Source organism: Columba livia, chromosome 11 (genome assembly GCF_036013475.1).
Source record: "Columba livia isolate bColLiv1 breed racing homer chromosome 11, bColLiv1.pat.W.v2, whole genome shotgun sequence".
Taxonomy (NCBI): Eukaryota; Metazoa; Chordata; class Aves; order Columbiformes; family Columbidae; genus Columba; species Columba livia.
In genome coordinates, this window is record NC_088612.1 from 10,173,625 (window position 1) to 10,187,054 (window position 13,430).

The following is a 13,430-nucleotide window of genomic DNA, read 5'->3' on the forward strand; positions in this document are numbered from 1 at the left end:
TAAATAGCTGTTTGCCTTCCCTGGTGTGTCCCTCCAGATGTATTTCTAGACAGTACTCCCATCCCCATCCAGCCTTCGCTTTTCCAGGCTCAACAAGCCAAGCTCTTTCCATGTGTAGTCTTGTATTAGACTGTCCATTTCTTTGATTTGTCATTTCCACCTCTTCCAGATTCTTCTTATGTTCCTTGAACATGATAAACTGGAGTAATGCTAAGTATTTTGCCTTTTTAATTTTATTTTTTTTTGCCCTTTTTTCCTCCTCTCTGGCCAGCCATTCTGAAATCTTCATACATACAGGTTCTGTACGAGACATCTGTGCTCCGTGGGGAAGGAAGGGGGGACACTGGTTGCCATGCAGGTGGCGGAAGATGCCCAGGGCCCCTCCTGTGTGATGGAGGGATGGAGATGTGGGCTTTCTGCTGTGGCCCAAGGGGACCTGATGGAGCAGCTCTGAACTTCATCCAGCCTCTTTCATCAGCTTGCTCCAGGGGCTGGACAGACAGATGTTGGCTGCTTCCATGCTTTGCTGTTTGACCAGCAGTTGGGTTGGAGAGTCCTAAATGGGTTTTCCATTTAGGAGGGTGTTTACATGCGTTATTAAAGGGAAACTTAAACCTAGGAGTTGCTCTTGTCAACTCAGGCAAGCTGTGGAATCACTGGATGTGTCTTTGGTGGAGACAGTAGAGGACTCAAGACTCAGAAGGGACCTGAGCAGAGACCTTGAGCCCGTTCTCCCCTTGCACGCACATGGAGGGTCTCTCCCTGAACTCTTCCAGACGTAGCTGGGGCTAAAAGCAGTTGGTTCCTTCTAAGCTAGCTTTAAATATGTGCCTAAAGAAGATGTAGCAAGAGGGGGCTGGTCATAACTTGGTGCTTCCCCATTGTGAATAATTAATAGCCTTTTTTTAGAAGAATGTTGAGCAAATTATTTCTTTGAAAGAAAGAAACAATGATATATGGAAGTTTTGCCCTTCTTATGAAAGCCTTGAACATTAGGAAAAAGGAAGAGTTTCAAAAGAAACCAAAGTTAGCCATGAAGTTTTATTTTACAAAGTTTCAAATGAAATCCAGTCTTGGTTTGGTTTCATGGCTATAATACTTGATTCAGTTGGACAGGAATGGTCTCACTAGAGAAACCTTCATCATTTAATAATCTTCTCTTTCCAGCCATGCCTGGAAATGAACACGAAGAAAATCCAAAAGCATAGTCATACTTCTGTGTGCTCAATGTATATCTTCCAATTTAAAATTTGGAAAGCGAGAGTGGTGTAGCTGGCCCTGCATGCAAAAGCATATTTCTGAATGATTCGAGCTGTAGGATTGGAACCGAATCACTGAGGCCAAATAACAAAAATAGAAACTTTAACTTAACGCTGAGTCATTTGTATTTTAAATATGGCAGTGGGCTCTCTGGCCATTAGGAGCTTTCTGGTTCCTTCATTCTCTTTCCCTTGGGGATGGAAACTAGCACAATCATTATTCTCTGTGGTCTTTTTGATACTTTTCACCCTGAAGAGGACAGTATAGGAGGATTGTGGGGCCTTTGTCTTGTTCTTGGCAGAGGTCAGCCCTGTCCCGTTCTGTCCCTGCCCGAAGATGAGGACAGTGTCTACTAGGGATGATGGTGCCTTCACAAAACCAGCTGTTGTGGCCACTGATGCTCTGAGCACTCCTACAGTTCAAAAGGGATGAACACGTTCACATGAAGCTGCGTAGGCTTCAGGTACTCAGGGGAGAGGGTAAAACCATCCCTGTCATTGACAACAGCCCAGTTTGTCATGCTGGCACATCCAGGACCATCATATGCAGTAGCCCCTGTTCCTTTTCCGTGGATGGCTGCAGGTATCGGTGATGATGCTAAAGTGACCTTGTGCATTCCAGTGGGATTTGTACACTGACATGAGGGGTTTGCTCTGATGCTCATATTCCAGCGTGTGTTTCTTCGTGCTCTTTCTAAGCTCATTGCCTTGTAATAGCTTTGTGTAGCCTCTTTTGTACATCAGCAAAATGAGAATAACCAGCTTGGTTTCATTTGAATTTACTTGGACAATGAAAGTTATTTCCAGAGTCCTGAGGATCTGGAAGGTGCACTCACAAACGCAGAAGCCCGGTCAGATCTGGTAAAGCTTTTCAGCTCCAGTTTAGTGTTCGCTCTGACAGACAGATTCACACAACCATTCAGACATCTGTGATTCTGCCCTCTAAAGACTGCAAGTCTCACTATTTGAGTATTTATTTGAGTATTTAAGGCTTTTCTGTTCCCTCTCTCCCCATTTTCCTAGATGATGGAGAAATGATTGTGTAAGTGTAGAGCTAAAGCTTTTGGAGGCGTCTGTTTTTTGTAATTCAGTTCTGGAGCTCCTTAAAAAAGGCAAGAGTCCAGAGCATTTTTCAATCCAGGACTTAATATTTTCCTTTTAGGTTAGCATTAGCAAATATTCTTTTTTTCCTTGCAGGCTAACAGTGTTTCTAAATAGAACATTTCTAATGGCTCTGGTGATAATTGGTCACTTTGCATTGCTGTACCTAAAATTGTCAGCATGCCCTTTACAAGATGCTGTACGCTTGCTGGAAAATGTTTAATGCAGATCAACACTTGGCATGCGTGGTACTGGCAAGTAAACAATTTAAAAATAATTCCAGATTATGCAGTGACAATGAAAAAGATCCCTTCAGTACTGGATTTCTTCTCTTTGAAGCATTCTTCTGTGTTTCAGATCTGGTCTTTTGTAGGGTTACAAGTTTCCTTTTGGGGCCGTGAGCATCAATTGTAAACTGTGTTGTAGGTGCCGGTTTCTTTTGTACTCAACACATCATCTTTTCCAGCGCCTTGGCAGGCAGATCTTAGTGCAGAGCCACTGCTTTAATAGGCTGAAATAATGGATGTTTGGGTGGAATGGAACCACAAAAAATAGGCAGAAAAAGTGTGTGGAGGTTTCCCTGTGTCTGGAGAAGCTGGCATGTCTCGTAGTGAAGAGATATTAATCAGGGTCAGAGGGACATGGCCCAGTTCAGGCGTGGTCCCTCCAGTGGGGATGCTGAATTTCCCAGATAAACCATCCCATCATCTCTTGGTTGGATTTACCAGAACATTCTCTCCTTTTCTTCTCACAGGGGGTTTTATAAGTGGTTCTCACCTTTTTTTTAACCCTGGTGGGGACATTTTATAGCGAACTTGGTTGGACTGTATGTATTTTGCCTAAATCTGGGAAAAAAGTGAAATAGCTCTTGGGGTTCTTGCTGCAGGACCCTCCTTGGTGTGGTTCTGGGCCAGGTCCAGGCTAAGAGGCCATGGGGACCATGCTTACGTGAGCAGGAGGGGAAAACAACTTCCCTCCTGGGGACAGACCTTGGTTTATGACTGTATCTTTTAAGAACTGAATGAAATGAATGAAATATTTTTTAAGCAACAAATGCAACCCTGTTTTGAAGCGTCAGCTAATTAGAGAAGGAACACAAAATGTATCTTGTTTCATGAAGCATTTTGAACTACTTGGGCTGATTTAAAATTTTTTTGATGAAAGAACCTAGGGTTTTGTTTTTTCTTCCTGGATTGGGATGGGAATTATTTTTCCGTATCTCAAAGATTTCTATCAGATTGAAAGTTTTTTCTTACCCATCCAAGCAGAAAGTGCAGTGTAGGACAGATCCATCAGCCTTTGAAATCACTGGAGGCTTCCCATCGGTTGTTGTTCAGTTTATTAATCTAAAGTGTTTCAAAGCAACAGAAGATATGTGAGTCTGTTGCAGAGACTCAGAAATAACATGGCTTTCAGTTAGTTTTGCAAACCAGCCTGCCAAAGCTTCCGCAGCGTAGTATTGAAAATTATTCAGCGACGCTTGTGAGTTTTTAAGCATTTGGAGGCATTGGCTTTAAATATTCAGCACATTTTAAACCTCATCTCTGTCCCATTTTTTTGTTTGCTCTGTGGCACCGCTCAGAAGTCAAAATGGCAAAAGATTAAGCTGGTAAAGGTTAGAGCTGTAGCCATCTGGTGCTGTTGAGGAATTAATGTCTGAGCTCAGCCTCCCTGCCCACCCCCATCCCCAGATCCTCTCTGAACCAGAGGCTTGGATTTCACCCTAATGGGACATGGAGATGAAAATAGCTGTCAAGGCTAAAGTGTAGTAGTTAATTCAGACAAAGGAGCAGCCAGCAAGCTGAAAGTGACCGCTGCAAGAGCTGCTGGTGCCGAAGCAGAGGTGGGTGGTTAACAGTGCAAGGAATTAACAGCTTAATTGGGCATCGGTGAATGGGATGCTGTGTTAGAGTCATCGCCTTGATTTGCTCCCGTCTCTGGAAATACCTGCACACATTATGACAAGGTCAGTAGCAGTTCTAAAGTTTTATGATCTTTATAATTCTGTTTTGGAGTCAGAGTTAGCTTCCTGCCCTGTTTTATCTTTTGTCCTGTATTAAGCATCTCTTTGATGTCTTTCTCTACTAAATAAAAATATCCCAGGTAGTTGCTGAAGAACTCCTGCTTTATCAAAGGGACTAACGTAGCAGTTACAAACTCTGTGAGGCTGTGTGTCAGAGGCAGGAATGCGGTGATTTGGGATGCGAAGATGACAATCATCTATACAGTTGTGCTCTTTTGTTATGCAGCCGATTGTTGATTCACAGCACTGACCTTTTTCCTAATAATGCCACACTGTCAGTTTAGAAAGTTTTGATTTTTTTTTTTGTCACCTACTATAATAATAGAGCCTGAGGCAGGGTATAACTATCTCCAAAATTCTCATGATAACCTTTATTATTCATAAGACTTATATTGCTTCTCTGAGCTGGGATAGCAGTCAGTTGCGCTTGAAAATTTATATTCTTGCAACCTTTAATGGCAATAAAATAATACTGGTTTTTTTTATTGATTACTGCTATTTACATTGGAATATTTTTAAAGAGAAACTTAGTCTTGCCCTTAGCTTTTGTAAAGGGCTGTTACACTAAAGCCACGCTTGGAGGCTACTTCCAAAGCATAACATTGAAATCAGGAGTGGGAAATATTTCTGAAGTTAGTTGCTTTGATACAGGCTGTTAAGTTGTGTGAGAAATAGATAAAGGATGCATTTTTAATGTCATTCTTATCTGCTTTCCTGCTTTAAGCTCAGAAGAGGGGTGCTGATTTGGGGCAGTGGTTTCAGAGGAGCCTGTGCCAACACAGGAACTCTGTCCCAGATCTCTGTGCAGTAAAGCAGAAACTAAAGGAAATCAGAACAGGTGGTGTAGGAGCTTCTGGAGTTTCTAGTAGCCTTTTATTACAGGAATATCCAAGAGTTCTGATGGAATAATATAACCTGCTGTGCTGCACTGTCAAACAGTAATGTAGACCCTATTGTGCAAAGTGCAGAAGATGGTTTCTGAATCTGTACAATCTAAGAATTAAAAGCATCCAGGCTTAGATGCTCATCATGTTGCATGATCAAGTCCAAAAACAGATGTTTAGTATTATTCAAGTTCAGTATTGCGGGAGGGGACCCTATTTTGAAAGCCACAAAGAGCTCAAGTAAAGAGCATGAGGTTTGTAGGGTTAAAATCACAGGCAGAATTTCTTTGGATCTTGGCCTAGATTTTTTCTAAAAATGGCTGATGCATGTATTGGCAAAACTTTATTCCCAGCCTACATGAACGCCAGTACTGATGATAGTTTAGTCATGCATCTTGTAGAAATAAAACAGTCTTTAGTCACTAGAATGTAATTTTCCTCCCCTTTTTTTTTTCCCCTACCGGTGAGTATAAATTAAGCTTATAAAATATGCTGCTGCTTTTTTTCCATTTATATTTCAGAAGTCAATGTATCATTTCTTAAGTCATCAGGAAGTCTGTGAACGGGGTAATTTGGCTGGTGAGGTACTTTGCTTTGCAGTGGATGGTTCTGTGTTTTTTGGGAATTTGGGAATGGATGGACCCACCTTCTCTCGTTTAACCTTTGACAGCTCAAGTTAACTTTGACACAATCATGTGAGTACAGCTGTTGGCTCAGGACAAGGTGTTTTATCATGCCGTATCTTACCAGTTTTGCTCTTTTGGGGCTTGTAATTGGTTCAATTACAAGATCATTTTTTGCTGAAGACCCTTGGCAGCTTTTTAACTCAGGTATTAGGCAGGTGGTCAATTTACTCTACAGAATGCAATCATAGAAGGAAATTTTGATGACAGTTACAAAAGAAACTAGAATGTTGCGTAGCATTATCTTTCTGCCAAGAATATTTGAACATAAACGTATTGGTTTCGAACAGCAAAATTGCCCAGATTTCTTACATTCAGTGAAGCTTTTATTGATTTCTACTTGATGGATGTTCAAATGTTCAAAACCGGGCAGTTTTGGTTAGATCAATAAAAGCTCTTATTTGCCTAAGACAAGACTAAAATTGAGTTTAGGGACTAAAATTAATATCCCACAGACTGATTAAACTGCCAGCTAACTCTGGGAGCATGTGAACTTTATGAAGCCAACCATTTGTGTCGTTCCTGTTCCTGGAGCGCCCCGAAGTCTCCACCTAATGTCCGTGAGCAGACCGCGATGGTTGATGGCCAGCCCACGTTCTCCAAACAGTGGCGCTGGTAGCAGTGGTTGCAGCTAATCCGTGACACTATGAAGGACTGAAGAAATTTTGAGGGGGCCCAAAACTGTAAGAGGAAGCATGACACGTTAGCCAAGTAGTTTCATGAAGTTGTCATTTGGTAAAACACAGAAGCTGTCTTGGGATTAGGGTTCAGTTTGTGGAGTTCCTTCTTCTCTCAGTAACAACATTGTGTCCTTGTGCTGGAGACATCTGTAATAGATGAGGAGGTGACACCAGGATATTCCGGATCCCAAATGAGTCTCTGACCATGAGATACTCGTACCTCCACCTTCCCTGGCCATGATTTATAGAGAAAGAAATATGGCCCTACTCAGTTCTTTGACAGAAAGGATGCGCCTCCACGTTTGGAATGGCTGCAGATGTGGGTCTGGAGTGATAGTCCCCAAAATAGGGATTGAAGCTGGAAGGAAGTAAAATTTGTCTTTCCTTTCAGCATTTTCTTGTAAGCCGATTAAAGTTGTTGTGCTCTGTCAGCCCCGATTTGCAGAGCTTCCTGCTCAGCTTTCCAGCTGTTCTGTATCTCCAATGTGAGGCATTTTTTCCTCCTAGGGAAATTCCAGCGCTTCTCTCCAGGTTCAGGATTTCATCACAGGGGAGGCTGCATGTTCCAGTAACTGCAGAGTTTGCTGCAATCCATACTGCTGGATTTTACTGAGTCCAGTCTGAGTTGTTTAGACTGGAGAACTATTTTACTTTAAAATTCTCTCTTCTATCAGCCTTTAAAGTTACTCGCTTAAGAATCGTTTGCATTTCCTACCTTGGTGTCCATTAAAAAGATTAAATCACGTGCAATATTCTTAGAGATCCCTTGCAGGTGGGGGCGTCTGCTCTGAAAGACTGAACCAAATCCTGGATGAATTTCTTTTCCCAGGTATCCCCTAAAACTACAGAATTATGAAGGCACAGCATCTATTAACATGAACTCTGAGGTGCTGTTTATTATGCTGTAATTTAACACCACATTCATCTGCGTTGATTTCTGCTGCTTGTCCTTCTCACGTTCAGCATCATCTGAGAAAGGTTATTGATGTGGGCACATTTTTAATGGCACGAATCTCTGGAGCCGTCTCCGATGTCTGAGTGATTTGAGCTTCATTTCAATAATTGATGAGAACTGTTAGTGAGAATCTATCGGTGATTCAGGCTGCATTATTCAAAGATATTTACTGACAGTTATAGATTGGTCCAAATGTATTTCTTTTTTCCAGGCTGCATTAGACTAAGCCCTGCATGACATATGTGTCTATTTGAAAAACAAAACAAAACAACAGTCTTGTTAACCTAAGTGAAAATCTGTGGGTTTAAGGACTCTATTTAATCGTTGCACATAAACAATAATAATTAATAATGTTTTAGCAGGAAAAAGTGAGTATGAAACAGTCTCTTTTCAAGTGAAAAGTGCTTCTTTTCTCTGGCTTGCATGTTGTTTGGGAGTGGACCTGAACATCTTACCCTAATTCAGTGACTTTCCTGCAGTTTTCCCTGTCTCAGTAGTTGAGAAGTGTGGGGGGGTGAGACTTCATGGCTGCCTGTTCGTTAACCACCCACCACAAGCATCTTCTCTAATGGTTTGCAGCTTTTAATCTTTGACATGTAAAACCTCTTCTGGCTCCTAACAGCGTTGAAAAAAAAAAAGTCTAGCCTAGGAGACTCTCCAGGATTGATCAGGGTGACGCTGGGCATCTTCCATAATCTCCTTTTACTCTTTTTCTCCAGAATAAAAATATTCTTCTTATTTTTTTCCTTGTACATTTGTTGAGGTGGATTAAGCTCTGGTTGAAAGTTCTGGAGAAGTACAGGAGGGTTTAATTAGGCTGTCATCAGGAGGTGAAGTGCGACTGGAGCAAGGCAGATTATACCAGAACATCCTTGCGGGTCCTGCAGACACCTTGAAGGTGCCAAACTTGTGTGAACCCTTCCCATCCCTGGTCCTACCGCAGGAGGTCGAGCGCGGCTGCGGAGCATCCGTGTCCGTGCGTGCGGGAGCTTCACACCGTCCTTTGGAAACCACCTCTGGGAGCAATTGGGGAACTTGCCGTCCCTTTTAGTTTCATGTCCCTGTTGGAAAGTACTGTAACATATTATCACTTTCTTGTATCAGACGACTGAGTGTTGAGGATTTTTTTTCTTCTTTTTGTAAATTGTGGGCAGTAAATATTCCACTGAAAATAATTCACCCCCTTTTTTTGTGTCCAGGATGCATTGATGCTGCCTCTGTGTGTGCGTAATAGACAGGCAATTCTTCCTAACCTCTCTTTTCTGTTTTTATTGCAGGAATTGTGGACATGGGTGGCAAACAGTCCACAGTCGGCGAAGTCTCCATAATTCAGACACCTGTGACAGAAAGCATCCAGGATGCTTACAAAGCCGGAGACACCAGTAAGGCCCAAGAGTTGATAAAGTTGTCATGTGAGGAGACTGCGCTGCAAGTGGAAAAGGTGGGATTAGGTTACTACTCTTTCTCAGACTTCATTGGGAAAGAAACCAAAATGTCAAGCTGCTGTCTTGTCTTGTTTCTCATGCAAAAAATCCATTTGGTTATGTATGTGATGTCGGTGCTGCAGGGTCCCAGACATGGCTGGTTGTGTGGGGCACTTCAGGAACATTTGCTCAGGGACGGTATTTGCCCTTGAAAGCACTGATCAGAAAGAAGAGACAGACCACAGGAGCAGCGTATGTAAGGAGCAGGAGGCTGTGCAAGCAGGGCTGTTGGTGCTGTGGTCACTAAAATGAGGAAATATGTTTTTTTCCCTGTGAAAAGGAAGCATTTTATAGATGTAGCAAAAAAAACAATATTCCCCCATCAGTACAAGGATGGTTAATGGCCCCCTGGGAAGATTTTGCTTCTAGTGTTTGGACCTATATCCTCTGCACCAGCTTAGTGTTTTGGCAAAGTACCTGTGTGCCAAGTCCAGGCCTTTTGGCCTTCTCCAAACTGAAAATACTGCACCTTGTAGCAGAGCTGTACAAATAGTTTTCCATTCGATCCATGAAAAACAGTTTTCATTCACCATTCCATGCCTTGGGCACCTTTGTGGTAGAACCATGCAAAAAACTATAAAGTACACCCCAACAAATTAATATAATATATGTATCAACAGAAATGATCATAATGTCTACTAGTGTTTATGACATTCTCAGTTAACCACAGTGACGGTGGGTATGCATTTGCATGGGCATAAATAAAAATACGTAGCTCTAGAATTGCTCTCTGTCTCTGCCTCCTCCCTTTACAGAGAGTTTATTTTGCCGTGTTTTCTTTGCCAGTGTCAGCTTTTAGGTATTGCAGCAGCATACGGAGATCTGCAGGCGGTGAGGTATTTACTGAAGGAAGCTTTAGTGGTGTTACCAACAGAACCTAACGATGACAATGCAGCTGTGGTGGCTGCGTATTTTGGACATAAGGACATTGTGAAAGAGCTGCTGGATTCCCTGCATGGTAAGCCTGTTGCGTTGCCTGTGCCTTTCCTCAAGCTTTTTGGTAGCTGTGTGCTATAGCTTCAAGCAGACATTTATTTTTTTCGCATCCCTTGAAAGAAGATGGACTTGGTCAAGGGAAAGTGCTTGGAGAGATCTGATCTCTTCTGCTGTGTTTGAAGAAAACTTTCCCCATGGGGGAAAAACACATGCATAAAAATATTCCATGTTTGCAGATTGGAAGTGGAGGAAGATGCCATTTGGACAATTCATTCCCATCAGCCCTCACAGCTGGGTAACATCCCAGACCCCACAGAGACAATAAGGGATTTTCAGGAAGCAGCGTCATCCCACTCTGCTGATCCAGCAGACACAGCGGTGCTGGGAGTGAGAGTGCAGCGGGACTGTCTGGCGAGTAATAGTTTGGGTGCTCAGCTGGCAGCAAGCCCCGTGCTCTCTTGTTGGCAGTTTGATTTGACTTTCAGAGGAATTCCTTATTTAGAATTATAATTATATTTTATTTACATTTTATTTAAAAAAAAAAGATATATAGCAGAACAGAGACATTTTTAGACCCAGACACAATTCTTAAGGCAGCTGTGGGGGGGGAAAAAGAGCATCGCTCTGAATCAGGACCAGGATCTGCGTTTGGATCCCCTGTCACTCTCTTAGTGTACCACGGGCATGGTGACTCTTCTCACCAGGACCTTCTGTGGACTCTGGGTCCAGTGGTCCTGCACAGCAGCCAGGGAGAATCACTGTCTTGACCTCAGACGCTACACTAACCACAACAGCTAAGCTGGGCCCTTGTGGTATTTGACCTGAATACAGCCCTAACTCCTCACTGGAGATATATTCTTGCCAGTGACCTCAGTGAGAACGGGAATAACCTGTTGGGAAACCTGCTTATTTGATGGTCTTAAACTGTTAGAGCACTACTAAGCAAAAGAAACGTTCCAGTTTGGGGGATGCAATTAAATGTAATATTTCTTTCAGCCAGAAAGGAGGCTGACAATGGTGGCTTTGTAACCTAGCAGCAAAAATTAAATTATATTGATATAATACTCTCAGTAATGAAAAGTGACTTAAGTAGTTTCTGGAAACAGCTCAGTTTTGAACTGACCAAATTCCCTTAAACTCTTTCTTCGGGAATTCAAGACAGGTGCTCGTACAAACAGCAGCTTTCAGAAGTTTTTATGCAGGATTTTCCATCTATTTCCCTGGAAGTTACACAGAAACCAATCACAGAGCTTAGGAATAAATTGCATGAATTTGCAATTTGGCTAATGCACTGCAGTGATTCTCTCTGGCTCAGTGGGAACTTCTTGTGGCTTACAGCTGAAGTGGAGCCTGTTTTTTGCAGCATGGGGGTCAGTGGTTTTAGTCAAGTTGTTAAAAATGCAAAGAGAGACATAATTTCTACGTGGAGGAACTGGAAAAAAAAAAGGTTGACAGGTAAACTTGGGCTTGTGGACATTTCTGTAAGTATTTCAAAGGGGAAGTGAATTTGTAAAGTAAATGGAGGAGATGCTGTGAGTCAGGGAAAATTTGAGGGCTGCTTACTGGTTGTGGAAATAATCCTGTCATGGGCACTTAGCTACATGCACAGAATTATGCAGACCTAGATGAAAGCAGTGTTCTACAGGCAAAACATTAATTCAGCAAAAAATACCAGTTTGGGAGTGACTAAAACATTAGCAAATTAATGCAGAAACCAGAACATGGTATTTTAGTTTTTAGCCTTAAATGGCATCTGATAGTAAAACTTCATCCAAAATGAAACAGTTCAAGGGGAAATGAAATATTTTGTGGGAGACTTTAGCTTGCAGTGAAAACAAAGTAAAACAATTATTTTGTGTTGTCTGGCACATTTATTTTTGTTTAATTCATCAAGTAGCATGAAAATTCGACTGGTTTTCCCCATTCTTTGTATCCCCCCTCATGAACTTGAAGAAGTGGCCTATTTTGGATATTTGGATCTAAAGTCTGTTGGATCAGTCTGTGGATGCAAAGACGGTCCCAGTCACCCCTTGTCAACTCTGCTTGTGATTTAGATGGTTCATTTTTCCGCTGGCAGCCTCACAGGCATTTTTGAAACCTCCCACTGTTGCCAGCTTATGCATGATTTGATCAGGGACAGTCAAAAAAAGTTCGCTCATGAACTGGGTAGGTAATGAAGAACAGTTAAAGCTGAAAAGTTTGTGCCTGAGCATGTTAGGGCTCGTCCGTAACACACTCTTACAGTGCAGTCAGCTCCTTTGTCCACAGGGGCTTCACCCTGTGCCCTTTGCTTGCCCATTATTTGTGGATGCCTCGTGCACATCACAGCCTGGTGACATCAATTAAATTCAGTATCTTTTCAGTAGGTCCCACTACTTGTCAACAACTCCTGAACTGGATGCTGGCCATAGCCTGCCAGCAGGGACATCTGGACATAGTAAAACTCCTGATTCGTGCGTACAGCGCTGACCCAGAGAGCTGCGCAGTCAGGAAGAATGAGTTTCCAGTTCTTATACGGTTGCCCCTATATGCTGCTATAAAGGCAGGTATGTATTTGCATGCTTCGAAACTGCTTCCTTTTCCTGCAACGGTTTTTAAAGGTTGGGTTGAGTTATTCCCATCTGTGGAGGTGTCACTGTGGACTGGCTTGCCTGGAATTGTTCTGGATTTCCGGAATAATTATTTCCAAATAAAATTGGCTTTGAATCTTGTGACTTCACCAAATTTAAGTCAGGGCCTTTCTAAGTGAGATTACTGTAAATGTCAAGAGGCTGAACTTTCCTCTTCAAAGTCCTGGGGAAATGACCCTTCAAAAACAGAAATCTTGCAAGTAAAAGCGTTATTGTTATGAACGCTCTGGCACACATGCTTGATTTAGGCTGATTAATTTACACTTCAAAACACAGCTGTGCGTATAGTTTAATAGGATGGGAAAAAAGAGGAAAAAGCAAGACCCTGGGCCAGTGCCTTTACATAGTGTCTTTGCTGTTTCACTTTGACCAAACTATATCCTGCTCCTGGAGGAAACAGCCTTTATACAGTTCGGTTCCTTTTTTGCACACCCCCATGGTTGTCAGAAGTGGTTATTTCCCAGGATTTCTGTTCAGCTCATTGTTGTTTCATTTACATGAGGAGAAGAGAGCAGACAATCTGTCTTTTCTCTGAAGGTAATGAAGATGTAGCTGTGTTTTTATTGCGAAATGGAGCTTTCTTTTGTTCCTACATCCTAATGGACAGTCCTGAATCCAGCAAACACCTTCTGAGGAAGTATTTCATTGAGATGAGCCCGCTACCAAGTGGTGCTCCAGCAAAAACAGTAAGTAGCCATTTATCTGTCTGAAGAGACCTTATTTTAAAGGAGCATCCTGTTAATAATTGATATTTGTCTTTGCGTACTGTGTCGCTGATGATTCTTCTTCTCAACT

General features: G+C 42.2%; 1 protein-coding gene across 4 annotated transcripts in view; it reads left to right on the top strand.

Moving 5' to 3' along the window:
- Nucleotides 1–13,430, top strand: part of LRRK1 (leucine rich repeat kinase 1) — a 79,310-nt gene that overhangs the window by 12,838 nt on the left and 53,042 nt on the right. For 2 of the 4 annotated variants that reach the window (XM_065076714.1, XM_021280767.2), the window contains 4 exons: nucleotides 8,863–9,026; nucleotides 9,856–10,027; nucleotides 12,369–12,551; nucleotides 13,173–13,321. In XM_065076714.1, the coding sequence (XP_064932786.1) occupies nucleotides 8,863–9,026; nucleotides 9,856–10,027; nucleotides 12,369–12,551; nucleotides 13,173–13,321 (668 nt within the window). The remainder of the gene's footprint in view (nucleotides 1–8,862; nucleotides 9,027–9,855; nucleotides 10,028–12,368; nucleotides 12,552–13,172; nucleotides 13,322–13,430) is intronic. The other 2 variants (XM_065076715.1, XM_021280768.2) reach the window with 1 other exon arrangement.